This window comes from Hibiscus syriacus, unplaced genomic scaffold (assembly GCF_006381635.1).
Source record: "Hibiscus syriacus cultivar Baekdansim isolate YM2019G1 unplaced genomic scaffold, ASM638163v2 tig00112856_pilon, whole genome shotgun sequence".
NCBI lineage: Eukaryota > Viridiplantae > Streptophyta > Magnoliopsida > Malvales > Malvaceae > Hibiscus > Hibiscus syriacus.
In genome coordinates, this window is record NW_024063411.1 from 442418 (window position 1) to 462305 (window position 19888).

Sequence of the window (19888 nt, forward strand, 5' to 3'; positions counted from 1 at the left end):
GAAGACTCAGACAATATATGTTATACCATACTACTTGGCTGATATCAAAACTTGATCCTTTGAAATTCTTAATGGAATCACCAGCTCTGACAGGCAGAATGGCTAGATGGCAGATGTTATTATCTGAGTTTGATATTGTATATGTCAACCAAAAAGCAATAAAAGGAAGTGTAATAGCTGATTTTCTGGCCAGTCGTGTATCAAATGATTATCAGCCTTTGAACTTCAATTTTCCCGATGAAGATTTGTTGTGCATATCCATGAATGAAGAAGTCAGAACAAATGATGAATTATCAACTTGGAAGCTTTACTTTGACGGAGCATCCAATGCTTTGGGACGAGGAATCGGGGCAGTGTTAATTTCTCCAGAAAATATTTATTATCCCTTTACAAGTAGACTGGAGTTCTTTTGCACCAATAACATGGCGGAATATGAAGCTTGTGTCATGGGATTGAAAGCAGCTATAGAAAGAAAAATCAAATGTCTCAAAATATATGGAGATTCATCTTTAGTGGTGTATCAATTACGAGGAGAATGGGAAACAAAAGATCCCAAATTATTGGAATATCGAAATTTTACCCTCGAATTAGTGAAAGAATTTGAGAAAGTTACCTTCAATTATCTCCCTCGAGAAGAAAATCAAATGGCAGATGCTTTGGCTACATTAGCTGCTATGTTTCAAACAACTAAGAAAGTTGATATGATGCCAATCAAAATGCAAGTTTATGAAATTCCTGCACATTGTTATAGTGTGGAAGAAGAGGTAGATGGTAAACCATGGTATCATGATATCTTGCAATATATCAAAAATCAAAGTTATCCACCAAATGCATCAGAAATTGATAAAAGAACCTTGAGAAGAATGGCTGCTGGATATTTTCTTGATGGCGAGATTATGTATAGAAGAAGCAATGATCAAATGCTATTGAGATGTTTAAATACCAGCGAAGCTCGAAATGTCATTGAAGAAGTACACAGTGGAATATGTGGAACACATGCAAATGGTCTTTCCATGGCCAGAAAAATAATGAGATATGGATACTATTGGGCTACCATACACACAGATTGCATTGATTATGCAAGGAAATGTCATAAATGCCAGATATATGCAGATAAGATTCATGTACCCCCATCTCCTTTACATGTAATGACAGCACCCTGGCCATTTTCTATGTGGGGAATAGATGTCATTGGAGCAATCACACCAAAAGCATCGAATGGACATTGTTTCATCCTTGTGGCAATTGATTATTTTACCAAATGGGTTGAAGCTGCTTCATATACCAATATTAAGAGATCCACAGTCTGCAAATTCATAAGGAAAGAGATAGTTTGCCGGTATGGCCTACCAGAAAGGATCATTACAGATAATGCTCTGAACTTGAACAACAAAATGATAACCGAACTTTGTGCACAGTTTAAGATCAAACATGCAAAATCAGTGGCATATCGTCCAAAGATGAATGGGGCAGTTGAAGCAGCAAATAAGAACATCAAGAGAATCATTACAAAGACCACTGAAACTTACAAAGATTGGCACGAAAAGTTACCTTTTGCTCTATATGCATACCGAACTACTGTTCGAACATCTACTGGGGCAACGCCTTTTTCTTTAGTCTATGGGATGGAAGCAGTCTTACCAATTGAAGTTGAGATTCCATCGCTTCGAATATTGAGAGAAATAAAATTGGATGAATCTGAATGGATCCAAGCAAGATTTGATCAATTGAACTTTATTGAGGAGAAAAGATTGAAAGCTATTTGCCATGGACAGATGTATCAAAAACGGATGATGAAGTCTCATGACAAAAAAGTACATCCAAGAGGGTGATCTAGTACTAAAAAAGATTTTGCCTATACATAAAGATTTCCGTGGGAAATGGATGCCTAATTGGGAAGGGTCATACGTTGTGAAAAAGGCCTTTTTCGGAGGAGCGTTGATCTTGGCAGAAATGGATGGAAAAATTCTGAGAAATCCAATAAACTCAGATTCTGTCAAGAAATATTATGCTTGAAGAAAAGAAAGAAAAAGAAAAAGAGAAAAAAAAAAGAAAAAAAATAGAAAAAAAAAGAAAAAGGAGGGTCAAGGTGAAAACCCGCAAAGGGCATCTTGTAACCAAAGGAAGGATTTGAGTTGAAAACTTGAAAAGGCGGCTCAAATGCAAGTTGATATTAGGCATCTGGCAATTGAACCCTCTTAAGATTTTGACAGTTTGGGAGAAACTTCACATCTACAAGCATTTCAACAACGTTTGAGATTTTCCAGACAAAAGCTTACATCATTTCTCTAAATTGTGTCAACTTGATTAATTTAGAAATACTTATGCTTATAATTTGTTGAGACATTTGAATTTTTATCATTCTTATGCTTGCCATAACTTTGAATACAATTCTATATATTTCAAGTCCAATTTATTTGAGATTCAATTTATTTTCGAAAATTCAATTTATTCTTCTATGAATTAACATAATTTTGAAATAATTTAAAGATTTCTGAATATCACTTTATGTTAATACTTTTAAATACATGGAATACAAAGTAAGCAAATCATCACCATCTTGAACAATAAGGTTGTTATGCTAGATATAACCGACAACAAGGTCGAATTTGACAAATCTACTCATCAATTGCTCCAACCGATCACCATTCAGTTCTTGCACATCTGTTTTCAAAGATATACTAAGACAATAGAAGGCAACCTTTGTAGCATTGATTCCAGCAAAAAGAAACAAGACATTGATATCAATGGGAAACATGTCTCTATACAGATCCTTGTGTATGGTTTTTAAGGAAACCTAGAAGCATTTCCACTTCATCAGGTTCAAGTGGAACAACTTTATTCCTTCCAACCCATACTAGATTCCATTTTCAGCACTCATCAAGAACATACTTTTGGATACTCGAAGGTGGCTCATTGTCATAAGCTTCAAGAGCCTTACAGATCCTTTCTGTCAATTTGGCACTTCCTGTACATGTTTATAAACAGTTCAACTTTATTCTTGGATCCCATGAAAGCCATCATTTCTTTGTCAACGGAAAAGCATCAGCACATGGAGGAAGCAGAATAAGAGAAAATCTGTTCTTAATTGGCAGAATTATGAATATAGCCCTTTTTAGTGTAGCAGCATGGAAATGCTTCGAATCTACAAATTCTGGCTCTACATCAAATAAGTATTGTGATATCCTAGTCCAAACATTAACTGAAAGAGACTCAATAGCATCTTCTGGAAGTGTTCTTTGAGTTATCTGATCTGGTTGGACAGAACCAATCATTGAATTTAGAAGATGAATTTGCCAATAGCATCTTCTGGAAGTGTTCTTTGAGTTATCTGATCTGGTTGGACAGAACCAATCATTGAATTTAGAAGATGAATTTGCCAATAGCATCTTCTGGAAGTGTTCTTTGAGTTATCTGATCTGGTTGGACAGAACCAATCATTGAATTTAGAAGATGAATTTGCCAATAGTATCTTCTGGAAGTGTTCTTTGAGTTATCTGATCTGGTTAGACAGAACAATCATTGAATTTAGAAGATGAATTTGCCAATAGCATCTTCTGGAAGTGTTCTTTGAGTTATCTGATCTGGTTGGACAGAACCAATCATTGAATTTAGAAGATGAATTTGCCAATAGCATCTTCTGGAAGTGTTCTTTGAGTTATCTGATCTGGTTGGACAGAACCAATCATTGAATTTAGAAGATGAATTAGCCAATAGCATCTTCTGGAAGTGTTCTTTGAGTTATCTGATCTGGTTGGACAGAACAATCATTGAGTTTAGAAGATGAATTTGCCAATAGCATCTTCTGGAAGTGTTCTTTGAGTTATCTGATCTGGTTTGGCAGACCAATCATTGAATTTGGAAGATGAATTTGCTCATAGTAAAAATAAGGATACTCAATAGCATCTTCTGGAAGTGTTCTTTGAGTTATTTGATCTGGTTTGGTAAGAACTACAGAACCAATCATTGGAATTAAGAGATGAACTGCATGATCGTCTTCATTAAGAAGTTTCTTTTCAAGCTTCTTTTGCTTATTCCTTTCCCAAAAAAATCATAGCCCAAGTTTCGCCTTTTCTTGTAATTGGGATCATTGCATAATGGCTTCCCATCTTGTACCGGAAGAAATGTGTCAGTAACATTAGTCATGTGAGCAGCACATATAAAATTTGCCAATTCTGCACATGATGAATCTGGACCACTTCTCTACATGGCTATTGAAGCTTCAGCCTTTGAGAATCCCATTTTGTCAAGTATAACAGTTTATTCTCCTCATCAGAATCAGAATTCAAGATTTCTCGGTATTAAAAGAACTATCGATATCTGTGAAATCATCTTGAAAGGTCACTTCATAATCAAATGAGTTGTTATCAGAATCAACATGTTGCTTGAATACAAGCTTTTCAAGAGCCTATACTATTGAGTTTTATTCTCAAGAGGTTTTGTGACATAATATCTACATCTACATTTGTCAAAGAGGATATATTCTCTGATTTGAAGAAGAAAGATCTATTGGGCTTTTACAATTGAAGAAATACTCAATTCACCAATCTGAAATCAAACAACTTAACATTCATGCATCATATTTAGGCATTTGCAAAAATAGATGCATTTTCATTCATTTTATTCTTGTTGAATTTTTAACAGGAATTTCAAAGATTTTAGCAAAGACTCAAATCTATCATTTGATGGATTGACATTTCCAGAGAAAGTTCATAATGAGAAGAACTCATCTGAAGAAGGAAGAAGAAATTCATAATGAGAAGAATTTGTTCAACTTTTTGTTTGAATTCATCATTTGATGGATCAACATTACCAGGTAGAGTTCATAATGAGAAGAACTCGTCATCTGAAGAAGGAAGAGAAAGTTCATAATGAGAAGAGCTTGTTCAACCTTTTGCTCAAATCCATCATTAGATGGATCAGCTTTTCCAGAGAAAGTTCATAATGAGAAGAACTCATCTGAAGAAGGAAGAAGAAGTTCATAATGAGAAGAACTTGTTCAACCTTTTACATGAATTCATCAATTGATGGATCAACATTTTCAGAGAAGTTCATAATGAGAAGAACTCATCTGAAGAAGAAAGAAGAAGTTCATAATAAGAAGAATTTGTTCAACTTTTTGCATAATTCTATCACAGAAGGAGATAGATTAACATCAGCCTTTCTAGAGAAAGTTCATAATGAGAAGAACTCATCTGAAGAAGGAAGAGAAAGTTCATAATGAGAAGAGCTTGTTCAACCTTTTACATGAATTCATCAATTGATGGATCAACATTTTCAGAGAAGTTCATAATGAGAAGAACCCATCTGAAGAAGAAAGAAGAAGTTCATAATAAGAAGAATTTGTTCAACTTTTTGCATAATTCTATCACAGAAGGAGATAGATTAGCATCAGCCTTTCTAGAGAAAGTTCATAATGAGAAGAACTCATCAAAAGCTTATTCAACCTTTTGAATGACTCTATCACAGAAAGAAAGGTCAACATCCTCCCCAGCAGAAAGTTCATAATGAGAAGAACTCATCTGAAGAAAGAGAAGAATTTATTCAATATCTCCATTATGATCAAGTGAAGCCAAATGGATAAAAAATTTTATTATCTTTTCATCTTTGCCCTATTCTTGTTAACACAAGAATGAGCAAAGAGGGGCAGCTGAAGATACTAATTTTTTACCCATATTAATTATTATTATTATTATTATATTATTATTATTATTATTATTATCATTATTATTATTATTATTAAATATATTAAATACATATAAATATTATTAAAAATAATTAATTACAAACCAATTTTCTGGCCCAAACCAAACTGAAACCCAAAACATTTAGGGTTTCAGTTAGGGTTTCCTAACCCTAATCCCAGCCGCCTCAGCTTGCTGCCGTTGGATCTGGCAGGATCCAACGGTCCAGATGGCTCCAGATATAAACCCTAGGGTATGATACCCTAGGGCCACGCGGCCGCCGCTGCTGCTCTCGCCGCCTCCGCCGCTACCATGTCCCAAATAAAGACTCCAGAAGACCCAGCTGCCCTCCACACGCCATGGCTAAGGGGTGAGTCACCACTGGTAGTCTGGTGACTCACCGAGACTCACTCTTCGGACCGGTCCGAGGATCACACCGGTGGTGGCTATAAAAGCCACCACCCGAACCTGAAAAAAAAAAGAGAAAAAGAAGACAGAAAAAAAAGAAGAACACAGAGCCGGAGAAAGAAAAAAAAACAGAGAAACAATATATTTTCAAACTACTACCAACGATCTCAGTCAACATCCCACACAACCAGCAACCAAAAATAGAAGAAAAAGGAGGAGAGAAGCTTACCGAGGAAGCCGACCACTGGATCTCACCAAAACCTTCGAAAAACCGAAGGTATATTTTTTAGATTTGCTCCGATCGGGAGCCATTTAAAGGAAAAAATCATCGGAACCGTCATTAGGACGTTCCGATCTACGTTTCAATGTAAAAAAAAAAATATTCCGGCCACCGCGGACTTGACGGTGGCCGGCGGCAGAAGAACACCGGTTGACGGTGGCCGGCCGGCTGGCTTCTCTCTGTTTTAGAGAGAAGCAAGAGAAAAATTCTCTCTCTCAGAGAAGAGAGAGAGAGGAAAAATGAAGAAATGAAGCTGGCCCTTCGGGCCAGCCGGTTTTTGGACCTTATATAGGCCTTCCCGAACGACGTCGTTTCGGGAAGGACTATGCGTGTAATTAGATAATAGTTAAACCCCGTCCGCCGTCCTCCTAACTTGTAAACTTTACATTTTAGTCACTAAATTGAATTTATAATACTTTTAATTTGATCTCGAAATTTTAATTTTATTTATTTTAGTCCTTTTTATTAAAATAATATATTTAGGATAAATAACAGATTTAATCCCTTAATTTTAATAAATAATATTTTAATCCCTAGTTTATATTTTTAATTTATTTTATTATAATATCCTAATTTTAGATAATTTTATTTTAGTCATTAAATAAATAAAATAAAGAAATAGCATGTTTAATCCCTAATATTTCGATTAATTATGAATTAGATTTTTAATTTTATTTTCACTGTAATTTAGTCATTTATTTTATATGTTTTCATTTATTTTATTGCTTTTAAAATATATTGTTTTAGTGGTATTTTTATTTTATTTGTTTATATTTTTAAATATTTTTATGTATTCATAAATATATATATATAATAAATAGTAATTAAATTTTTAAATATTTATTTTTAATATCGAAGAAACGGACAGTCTTAATACAACTGGATGTCATGTTCTGGTATTTTAAAATTAAACAATATTATTTAAATTAATATTTATCAATATCAAAGAAAAGAGCTGTCTTAAGGCACCTAGAAGATCTTTTCTGATATTTTTAAATAAATAAATATTTTTTTATATAATTTTGAAATAATAGGATTATAAATTAAATATATTTTTGAATTTTTAAAATTTTAATAATAGAGACAATTTATAATTAAAAAGTACCAATTTTGGGCGTTGTAGGGGTGCTAATCCTTCCCTAAACGTAACCGACCACGAATCCCTTTTTATTATTAAAAAGAACGAATTTTTGGTTATAAACGCAGATCAGTTAATTTTTTTATTGATGTTTTCTTAAAACTCTTTAAAAAAAATTTTTTAGGTATTCGACCTACCTGATCCAAAAGGTCGATGGCGACTCCCAAATTATTTTCAAAACTATTTATTCACATCAATTTTCCCGCCAAGTATAATATTTCGTGCCCGGACGAAAACCGGTTACGACAAGTTCGAATGAAACTATCACTCATGTTTCGTTTTAAAAAAAAACACTGATTTTTCTAAAAAAAAACTTAACATGTTTCGAACAAAGAAAATAAAAAAAAATTACATAGTTTTTAATCTAATAACCAACGATCCAGCAGTTCTTAATTTGTTGCAAATGGATCCACAGTTGGGGATTGTTTAGAGTGACAATGTTCTCACAGACAAGGAAGGCCTGCGAAAACAACTGTTGACGCTGAAAACGGCCGGTATCGATGCAGTAATGTCCGACGTGTGGTGGGGGATATTGGAAGCAAAGGGTCCAAAGCAGTATTGCAGTGCATATCGGAGCATGGCTGAGCTGGTTAAAGAATGTGGGTTGAAGCTACGAGCTATCATGTCCTTCCACCAATGTGGTGGGAATGTGGCAGATGAAGTGTTCATCCCTATCCCGAAATGGGTGCTCGATATCGGGGAATCCTACCCCGATATCTTCTACACCAATCAGGCCGGTAACCTTAATAAGGAGTACCTCTCTCTCGGAGTGGATCATCTGAATATTTTCCATGGAAGAACTGCTGTCCAGGTTTGTCATTGTCTTATCTTCATGTAAATTATAACCGAATGGTACGTAGACAAGGACTGGGCCATTTTGGTATAGGTATAATGTCAAAAGTACCCCTAGTGTTTAATTAAATAATCACTTTAGTCCTTTTTTCTTGAGCATTTGGCCCTCAAATGTTTTATTTTAGGGGCAAAAATCTCTACTTTAGAGCGTTGACTAATGGTTTCCATCCACAAAGGGATATTTTTCCCCCAAAAATGAAATATTGAGGACCAAAATGCTAAAAAAAAGAATGGAGTCAAAATAACTATTTAATCAAACGTTATCGACTTTTTTTATCATTATGCCTATAGTGTATTCATTTTTAACCTCTTTGTTTCTTAATTAAATCTCTAGACTTTTGCCTTCTATTTAAAAATCCGACTTGTGTCGATTCTAAATATAATCTAGACTCATGTGATTATCAGACACTCTCCATGAAAATTTAGGTTTACGGGGACTTCATGAAGAGCTTCAAGGAGGCAATGGCGGATCTGATTGAAGATGGGGTCATAATTGACATTGAAGTGGGACTTGGTGCTGCTGGAGAGCTTAGATACCCCTCTTATCCACAAGATCAGGGATGGTTTTTCCCTGGCATTGGAGAATTTCAGGTAGATTTTTTTGGACCTATTACTAACATTATAAAGGTAAAAGGACCAAAAAGGAGAGGAAAATTGTTGTTTGGTCACTTAGGAAATTGTGAAATTATAAATTAATCTAAAGTTCAAAATGACGCTTTGGCCCTCCTCAAGAAATTGGCTTCACCCTGACAATTATGGTTAATGGTGTTGAAAATTGGACCTATTATTAACATTATAGAAGTAGAGGGATCAAATTATGCCAAATTGTGTTAATGACTACAGTCTACATTTTAAAATGTTATCAATTTGGTCCTACTATTAACATTATAAAAGTAGTGGGTTTAAATCCGAAGTTCAATATTATAGAAGGATTAGAACCACAATTAGACCATATGTAAGATCATGGGCCTGAAGCTTTGGTTTTAGATCAGTAACACTAAAAAAAATGGAGTGCAGTGCTATGACAAGTACCTGAAAGTAGCATTCAAAGAGGCAGCTACAAAAGCAGGTCATCCCGAATGGGACGTGCAGGACAACGCAGGGGAATACAACGACACAGCCGAAGAAACCGAGTTTTTCGGACCGAACGGAATATATCTCACCGAGAAAGGCAAGTTCTTCTTGACATGGTACTCCAACAAGTTACTCACACATGGAGACGACATCCTCGAGGAGGCGAACAAGGCTTTCCTAGGCTGTAAGCTCAAGTTAGCAGCCAAATGATCGAAAACACACGTACTTCGAGGAAAACCGAAGAGTTCGGATTATCTAATGTTTTTGTGTTTTCGTATATGTCATGCTAAGGTATCCGGGATTCACTGATGGTACAAATCCGAGAGCCATGCTGCCGAGCTTACTGCCGGGCACTACAACTTGTCTGACTGAGATGCGTACCGTCCCATTGCGAGGATGCTTTCGAGGCACGATGAGGCTATCTTGAACTTCACTTGTCTTGAGACGAGGGACACCGAGCAACCTGCGGAAGCCAAAAGTGGACCTCAAGAACTTGTTCAACAGGTGCATTAGACATCAATAAACTTCCAAACGTTCTAATCGAAACCTCGAAGTTTGTTCTAATCGAATCCTCGAAGTTTCATCTTAGTTCCGTACTTACGTATCATATGAACAGTTTAGATCGAACATGTGCGTGATTGATGACAGGTTTTAAGTGGAGGATGGAGAGAACACATTGAAGTTGCAGGCGAGAATGCCTTGGCAAGGTACGACAGCAATGCTTACAATCAGATCCTGTTGAACGCAAGGCCCAATGGTGTGACCGAGAAAGAAAACCGAAGATGCACGGCGTCACATATCTCCGAGCATCCGATGATTTATTCAAAGAAAACAATTTCGCACTATTCAAAATCTTCGTCAGGAAAATGCTTGCCGACCAAGTAAGTAAACTTAAAGCTTTTCTTTGTTCAAAACTCGAGTTCGACTTAATTTCACTTCCTTTTTCCGTTTATAGGAGTACTGCTCTGACCCTGGGAAGTACGGTCAAAACTAAAGCCAATGCAGCGATCGAAGCCGAAGATTCCAGTCGATGAACTCATTGACACAACCAAGCCATTGGAACCTTTCCCTTGGGATGAAGAAACAGTTATGAAAGTTGATGGCTGAATTATATAAAGAGACTTGAGTGTATGGATTATAATAACTTAAAGAATAAAGCTTAGTCATTATATATATATATATATATATATATATCAGCTGTAATGCAGAAAATCAGTATGCACTGTATTAATCTAAATATCAGCCTTTTTAATATGCACATTGGTAGGAATCACTCGTCTAAGTAAGCTTCATCAGCTTTTACACTAAAAGAACCATTAAAAAAGCTTTGATTACAACACTAAACTTCCCAACCTTCAATGCCTTTCAATGATGTATCCGGAAACGATGTCATTGAGAGTTATTTTCTCGTTTTCAAGGCTCCGTTTTAACGCAACATGGGAAGAGAAACGCTTCCGATCTGTATTCATTAGAACGATGATGGACCCGTTGATGAATATCCAGCAGCTCTCATCTTCTTGAGTGTTCCGGCTAACCAGTCCAAGCCTTCATAGAGGCCGTCTCCTCTGTGCGCGCAAGTGCCTTGTATGTGCCATTTTCGGTTCTTCAGATCGAAAAGTCCTAACCCTTCGCATACCTCCATCGGGCTCATTGCTCCTTTCTGGAAAAAAGAAAACATCAAACTAGCTCTTTCCATCAGCTTCAGAAAACAAGTTTGATGGAACGGTAACCACTAAAAACATTATATATCGATGCTCGGGAAACATTGATGAGAACAGAGAATAACATACGTCGGACTACTCAAAATCGCATGCTTTGATTCTAATAGTTCCTCTAGTAGATACCATATTCATTCCGCAATGTACACGGAGATAAACACGGGTATGAAACAACTGCAGAAAACATACCATGTCCTGTTTGTTGGCGAACACCAAGATGACGCTGTTGAGCATAAACGGGTCGTTGATTATAGTCTGAAAGAATACAAATTGAAAAATTCAGACCGTGTTAAGCCCAAATGTCTAACAAATTTGCGTTCATGCTAAATTTACAACCTGAAATTCATGTTTAGCTTTCCCGATCCTCTCCCGATCCAAGGAGTCAACAACGTAGATCTGCACAGACATAGTAAACGAGAGAGGTGAATGTGCTTATCTTTTCACTCAGTAGCGAAGAACATCACCAAACCCTGAAAAAATAAAAAAGAATGCAAAAAGTGAAGGAGAGAGCTAATTATCACCAATCCATCTGTATTATTGAAATAGAGCCTCCAAAGCGGCCTCAGTTTCTCTTGTCCACCGACGTCCCAAACCGTGAACATCACATTCTTGTATTGAACTTTCTCCACATTAAAACCTGAAGGAGATATTGATAAGAGCTCGGCACTCATATCAACTTGTCGTATCATAATGTTAATAACATCTAATTTAATGCCCTAAATTTCAACCAAAATGTTCATAAAGCACCTATGGGGACAAAGACTAGAGAAGAATGATTTCTATATCCCGAACAACAATCATACGGCCATACAAAGCAGGCGCATGACACCATCGTGAGGACCTTCTTAAATAATCAGTAACAACTAGCATGATAAAAGATTACTGAATAACAATATTTCCTTAGACCATAATCCCTTAATTGTGATTTGGGCAACCGGGAAATGTAATCTTTTAGTATAGCCCCGCTAGTCCACTGGGCAGGTTTGCTAGTTTTACGAAGCCGTGTAATTTTTAGAGAACAAGGGCTGAGAAAGCATCAAATGACCCCAAAAAAAGGCTCACACGATATGCAGGGTCCAGGAAGGTCCTAATGTAAGCAACCTTCCACCTGTTTTACATATAGATGATGTTTATATGGTTCAAACACCAAAACCAAACAGATAGAAAGCTGACACTAGATTATCACGCCAAGCATAACGAAATCAACAAAATAAAACTTGATCCAAGCCATTTTCAAGAGTATCGTCGCAAAAGTACTTTTTTAAGCTATTATGGGATATGTTGCCTACCAATAGTGGGGACAGTCGATAAAACTTCTCCGATGTGCAACTTGTACAATATTGTTGTTTTTCCAGCTGCATCAAGGCCAAGCATCACAACCTAAGCCATATGAAAGATTTATCTATTAATATCTTAGCACCTAAATTCAACAAACAAGTAAATTAAGCCACTTTCGGACTTTACACGCTCCGTAGTAATCACAGAAAATTCAACAACACAATAAGCATAAAACTATGGAACTATATAAATACATTACAAATCCTTTTAGGAATACATCAAAACCTAAATGACATCAAGATGCAATTAGTGTAACTTCATGTTTCAAAGTTACAGATGAACAAGATAACTAATTCAGGAATAAATTCAAAAATAAATATTGTATATTTTCCAGATAAGAAAGCCACCTAAAAGGTATATTAGAACAGCGGAAAGGTTCCCTTCACATTGGCTAGAATATCCGGTTTAATAGGATCGTTATCATCTTCCATGGCTAGGAACTGCCAAGAAATATTCGAGACGAAAATACTTTTGCCAAAAGAAAATTGACAGATGTTAAGAAACATAACCCATAATTTAATGCATAGGAGGACTCAAGAATGGAAAAAGGTCTACAAATTTTAAACATTTTAGTCCTGCATTATTGATTATACATCCTATATAATAGGACTCGAAAGTCGAAATCAATAGCAAATATCTAAGTGAGCCTCAGCAAGAGTGAAAACAACAAAGGCAAATTAAGTTACTCTAAGTTCTAGTTATGATTAACAACCGAACCATCTAATTGTTGTGTTTTTCATTCATCTCATTTAAGAAAGAACAAGCTATGGCAAATAATGAAGTGTGAACATTTGGGATTATTTTCTTTTCCACCAAACAACATAATAAATGAACAACACTCACAGCTTACAACTCAAAGATCGAATTTTTGACTCGAAAGGCAACGATACTCATACTATACAAAACACCCAAAAGTGACAAATGGTCCATTCAACAACAAAAAAAAAAACTTAATACAATCAAGTATTTCGACATCAGAGGTTGACCCAAATCTTTTAACAAGAATGTAATGAAAAGCAACGACAAGATTCAGCTAAATTAGAGAAATTTTACCAAGTTTCTAGCTTTAAGATAAGATCTTCAGCATAAAAGACATAATATCGGCCTAAAACAATCCGAACATGAAGAAAATTCTAAATTATCAACCCAAAAAAAAAAAGGAAAAAGGAGAGAGATTGAAAGAATACCCTCATCTCATAGTTACCAAAAAAGGTGTCGAAAAGCTTGCGAAAAGCTTGACCCATCCTTATAAATTATCGATGAAAACGACTTCTGATTCAGATTGTTTCCCCTTTTTCGTTACTGGGTTGTCTTTTTTCTCTTTCTAAAAGCAAACTATGAATTCTGGGTTATGAGAGAGAAAATTCAAGCAGGAAAAAAAACTTTTTTGAGAAAAAAGGATGATTTTGATTTTTGGGTTTTGTTTTCTTTTCTTTCCATTTTCCAAGCAGTTTCGTGGTAAGAGTAGAACCCATGCGCGAGTAGGGATGTCAAGTGGGTACAATTTCGTGGATTTCGTATCGTACTCGTTTTAATTAGAGCGGAGATTGGTATAATTTTAGTGGGTAGTGAGCGGGTGTGGATTTAGAAAGTAGTACCCGTCGCGGGTAGTGGGCGGGTAATGGGTTTGAGACCTCACCCGCCCCGCATCCGCCCCGCATCCACCCGCCCGCATCCGCCCGCCCCACATCCGCCCGCCCAACTAAATATCTATTAAATTTTGGACCATTATGAATTTAGGTATAATTTTAAGATACTAATTTATAAATCCTAATATTGTATAAGATATAACTTGTAATTTAACCAAATATTAGGGATAAGTTTATGTATAATTTTTTTTCTTTCAAACCTCTTGTCTTCACTCTTCAGCTTATTCATGTATGTTTCTTCATTTTTTACTTGAAATTTAATTTTTGTAAGAGTCAATTTCGTAGTCATTTCGTTTTAAGCTCCTCTGCATTTCGTTTTAAGAGTTTAATTTTTTTGCTCGTACTGATTTTTAATTATTTTTTAGATTCATCTTAATGTTTGTTTTAAGCTTAATTTCTTAATGTTCTACAAATCTGTATCTTGTGACTGAGCACCTACGTTTTTAACGCCACTGAATAGAATTAAGTGTTTCACTTGTGCTTCTCAAACCTCCATTTTTAACGCCATTGAAACTGACTTTTTCAAATTCAAATTTTAACCGAGTAGTGTTTTATTATGGTGTTTTATGAGAATGATGATTGTAATACTGGAGTATCAGATGTCACAAGTATTGCTTGAAATTTTATAATGTTGTGCCAAAGAACAAAAACATTATGTGTTTGTCATTTATGTTTCTATGCTTTAATTATGTCTTTTATTATGATGTTTTATGTACTTTAAGATCTATATTAACACTTAACTCAGATAATCATTGGTTTATTTTATTATGTTTCTTAATAGATGTGTTTGTTTTATGTTTGTTGCTTATGTATAACTTAAGTTTGTTGTCAGACGGGTCTAGCCGGGTACGTCTCCAGTGGGTAGTGGGTGTGGGGATGGATTTAAGAATGTACCCGCATGGGCGGGTGTGGATTTAAAATTTTTTACCCATCATGGGTGGTGGGCGGGTGGTGGATTGAAAAATATTAGGTGGGTATGGGGATGGGGAGGGGGTATCCGCACCCGACCCGACCCGCCCGTTTGCCATCCCTATGTGGGAGGAAATGGACATATTCAATTTTTTATTGTCTTTGAATTATTTATAGTAATTGTTTATAATTTATCATAATAAATTTAAAAGTAAATTACGTATTTAATATTTAAACTATCAGTTTTGTCTGTTTTTTAACTTTCAAAATCTTCAAACTGTACTTAACGTTTAGTTTTTCATTTTATTTTAGTGATCTACCGCTAAAAATTTATCGAGTTTAGTACATAAATTATTTTAGTATGTTTTAATATATAAACTTTCAATCTTTTATAAACTTAACGTTAAATTTTAAACGGGCTCTAAAACGAAACAAAAACTAAAGTTTTTAACGATGTGTACTAGAATGAAACAAAAATTGAACTTTAGGTATGGTTTTAAAAAAAATTTGAAAGTTTACGTACTGAAACGGATCAAAACTGATAGTTTAGGAAATAAATATGTAATTTACCCTAAATTTAAACCAAATTCATGCATGATGGATCATATACATATACATATGCATGAACAAAATTATTATAAAAAATTACAAAATAAATTGAAATAAAAGTTTACTATAATATTGCTCAGATACATATGCATGAACAAATTTCATACATTTAAGCTTAAAGTTGTGGCATTCAAGTTCATCAAATACTCATTTCAAAGGGAAACACCAATCACTAGAGGTACCAAAATAGTAGTAATTATCAGTTTAAACACTTTCTCATCCCATGAAAATTGTGAACACCCGGGGCTGCTGCCTGCCGGATGTGGTGCAGGCGCCATGAAATCGTCAACGAGGGGATTAAGTATGGGACCGCCGGCGGTGGTAACGGCGGCAGTGAATCCACCGGAGAGGTAAGCGGTGCCACGGAACCTCCGTTGTTGGAGCAAGTACGTAGAGTTACATTACTCACCAGACTCAACACCACATCGAAGCCGTGCCATCGGATTGAACCCGCGGTGCATGAATTAGGGCTGATGATTCTAACGTTGTTGTTGACAAAACTTCTCCAGGTACCGCCGTTCGCGACGTTCATCGCATATTCGAGCAACGAACTGGGGAGAATCGAACCAACGGGACATACAAAAGGTGCTCGAAGATCAACTGAGAAGGGATTGAATGACGTTGCAAGAAGGTGTGGACTTCGTTCTCGAGGATCACCGTCTTCGACAACATCCAATCGTTCGACATCAAGAAAGTGACGTTGGCGAGGAATTTCGAGTCCAACGGCGACATATTAAGAAGCATTGCGAAGGTGAAGTAGCTAGCTTTCTGCATCTCTTCCATCGCGACACGAAGGTCTTGGTTATTATCGGGAGAAAGGGTCGTAGTTGTCGAACATGATGATTTGTGGAGTGATATTAGGAGAGTAACAATGGTGATTATTATGGGAGTTGTTGCCATCGGCTTGGTGGTCATTTTTGGGTGATGGGATGAGCAAATTTTTCATGGGGACCTTTAGGGTTTCTTATAAAGGGAGCATAGTTTATAGGTATAATTGTTGGGGACATGCTTTAATCTAATAACTGAAATTTGGTAGACCCAAATGAATGTTAAATGTATAATATTATATATATATATATATATATATATATATATATATATATATATATATATATATATATATATTAAAAAATCATTTTTATTTAATTTATTAATTGGTTAATTTGAATTAAGTGTTGCAGAAACTCGTTATAGAGATGATCTTCTCATCTCATTTTATTCTATTGAAAACGCTAATATTTAAAAATACCCTCGTTATTTAAGGATAGCCCTCCCTTATTAAAGGATTTCTCCCTCCATTCTATACCATAGAATTTCATTTGAATAATTTTAACAAATTTTAAAATTTAGTTATTTACCTAGAAAAAATCTCAATCATCAACCAAAAATTCCTTAAATTAAATCATATTGGGGTGTTTAAATTCAACAATTCCACCACCCCTTCAATGAAAAACACATTCCATATCTTGAACCCTAAAGAGTTTTCACCCAGCAAACATGTCTTCGTTCTCAATTGGAGTGATCTTCCTCGCCCTCCTCTCCTTTGTTCCGTCCCTCTGCTACGGCCAGAACAACCCCTCGAAAATGCACCCGGAAATCACCTATCATGGCGGCCCTATCCTCAACGGGACCCTAAACTTCGCCCTCATTTGGTACGGCAAGTGTAGCGTCCTCAAGAGAACCACCATGGTCAACTTCTTGACGTCCTTGAACAAAGAAGGCGATCCCGATCTCAATCCTAAGGTCACGCGGTGGTGGCAGACGATCGAGAGCTACCAAACTGCGGTGCCGGGAGGAGGAGAAGCCAAAGCACATCACTCGAACATGAAAATAATTGTGAATGTGACGAAACAGATAGATGATACTTCGTATAAATATGGGAGGAATTTGACCATTGCGGGTTCTATTCCGAAAATTGTACATGAACACATACATGATCAACCTGACCTCATCCCCATTATAATTACTGCAAAGGATGTAGTTATGGAAGGACTCTGCTCTGGAAAATGTGCCGATCACGGACTTATAGGTAAGTTTGCACAACCTTTTACTTCTCTTTTATTTAGGTAAAGTACACAGATCATCCCGACTATAAGACGTTATTGTATTGTGTCATTCGCTTATTAAAAGTTATACAATGGTCTCTCGACTATAAATTATTGTTTTGTTGAGTAATCCGACTATTAAAAGTTATAAAATGATCATCCGACTAATCATATATCAAACTCATCTTTTTCCGTTAGAAAAATGACAACTATATTATTTGAAAGTTAACATGTTGACTGAGATATGATAAAATGTAATCACATAACCATTAGAGATGTATTTTATTGATTGACTCTTTGTTACATTATGTCGTTGAGTCAATGCTTCAAATATTATGTCGTCGAGCTAGTGTTTGAACACAACAGTGGTGTTTGTATACATCATTAAAGTATAATTTTATCATATCTCAGTAAGCAGATTAATGTCCAACTCGGACGTTCATCAATTTTTTAATGAAAAAAGATGGGTTTGGAACGTATGAACAGTCAATTGACTATTTTATAAATTTTAATACTCAGTGAACTCAATAAAACAGTTCCCTATAATTGAGGGATCATTTTATAACCTTTAATAGATTCAATAAAGCAACGCCCTATAGTGTGTGGGGACATTTATATACTTTACCCCTTCCATTTTTGAACATCTCGTACTACAAACTTATTATTTGTTCACATTTTTTGAATTGAAGATAACAACAAACCATACATTATACTCGGGAATCCGGAAATCGAGTGCCCCGGAAAATGCGAATGGCCTTTCAATGATGTCGACAACGGTCCGAAGTCGATTATCTTTCTCCGACCGCCGAACCAGAATAAGGCAGCCGATGCGATGGTGATCGCCTTGGCGACGACTTTGGCCGACATGGTCACTAACCCTCTAAACACAGGCTTCTACGGCGGATCCGAAAAAGCTCCGCTCGGTGCCGGATCGGTCTGCAAGGCGATCTTCGGTAGCGGCGCCTTCCCGGGGAACCCGGGCAAGGTCCGTATTGACCCTGGCACCAGTGGAAGCTTCAATGCTCATGGGTACCAGGGCGATAGGTTTCTTCTTCCTGCTGTATGGAACCCTACAACTTCTTCATGTTGGACTCTCATGTAACAGGCTTGGAGTAAAATGAGAAGGTCGGGTGACGATTGAAAAAAATGTGGTGTATATGTGTTTAAAAATTTAATTCGAATAATTTAAATAGGTTGCATGTCATATAAAAATGAAATGTAATGCTCAAATATATTGTTAGATTGATGAAAGAACATGAATAAAATAATATTGATCATTTGAATACTCGATCGTAATGTTCTATAGTTTGTGGATCAATTTAAAACTTAGACGTGATTTAAAAATGTCTGGTATAATAATTCTTAAAATAATATAATAGGGATTTAAATTGTTGTTGCGAACGCTTTTTTCATTGTGTAGCATTTAATGTTTCTCGTGGTTGCGGACGTAATAGATGTTATTACGGTCACCGCGAGTATTGTGGTCGTGAATGTTTTTTAAATGTGCACAATTCATTGTAAAACATAATAATTTTAATGGTCGCAGCGGACTGTTGGATTTTTTAAAATTTTATAGTGATGAAACAATAGCGGAAATAACAGTCCGCTATTACCTTTATTGACTATTACTCGTTAAATTACTAGTGTTATACTGGTGTAAAGATATTAATGATATTTATGACTGCATATGAATACTGTTCAACTATGTATTTATGTATTTATTTATACATGCTTTGCATTTTATCTATATTTTTAATTTTCTGACTGTCGGAGGTCTTCCACGGAAGCTACTCTCAACCTGGCGTTGGGGACAGCCTACTACCCTACCTCCCCTTACCCCATTGCATATAGAAATTGGGTTTTGTTGTTGTTGTTGTATACTGGTGTAAAGATGTTTCACACCTCTATTTCCGACAATGATATTTTCAAATATTGTCATTATTGTTATATAACGGACACTATTATAACAAAATTACTATTTAAATCCTTGATAATACCGGTGTACCATTCTTTTAAAAAAAGAATTTGGTTGCCCTTCCGCTTCTTAAGGTTTTGCTTTGACTAATATGGATTGACCTGGGTCGTACATGTGGCTTTAGTGGGTGAGTCTCCCAGTGGGGATTTTTTGCGTACACAGACTCAAACTCGAGACTTGCTTAAGCGATATCAAGCTGCTTACCACTT

At 35.9% G+C, this 19888-nt stretch overlaps 2 protein-coding genes and 2 pseudogenes across 2 annotated transcripts; 2 read left to right on the top strand and 2 right to left on the bottom strand.

The window, feature by feature from the left end:
* Nucleotides 1-7951: 7951 nt before the first annotated feature.
* LOC120183959 lies at nucleotides 7952-10543 on the top strand (annotated as a pseudogene).
* A 198-nt stretch (nucleotides 10544-10741) lies between these two features.
* Nucleotides 10742-13889, bottom strand: LOC120183977 (ADP-ribosylation factor-like). Its single transcript, XM_039188557.1, has 6 exons — nucleotides 13680-13889; nucleotides 12444-12534; nucleotides 11676-11791; nucleotides 11491-11550; nucleotides 11344-11409; nucleotides 10742-11096 (listed from the first exon to the last, which is right to left on the bottom strand). The coding sequence occupies exons 1-6, from the start codon at nucleotides 13734-13736 to the stop codon at nucleotides 10905-10907; spliced, it is 582 nt and encodes a 193-aa protein (XP_039044488.1). The 5' UTR covers nucleotides 13737-13889; the 3' UTR covers nucleotides 10742-10904.
* A 1969-nt stretch (nucleotides 13890-15858) lies between these two features.
* Nucleotides 15859-16578, bottom strand: LOC120183960 (annotated as a pseudogene).
* Nucleotides 16579-17125: 547 nt separating this feature from the next.
* LOC120184001 (protein EXORDIUM-like 6) lies at nucleotides 17126-18921 on the top strand. The gene is made up of 2 exons (XM_039188574.1): nucleotides 17126-17688; nucleotides 18394-18921. Exons 1-2 carry the CDS (start codon nucleotides 17157-17159, stop codon nucleotides 18804-18806), a joined length of 945 nt encoding a protein of 314 aa, XP_039044505.1. The 5' UTR covers nucleotides 17126-17156; the 3' UTR covers nucleotides 18807-18921.
* The last annotated feature ends 967 nt before the right edge of the window (nucleotides 18922-19888 follow it).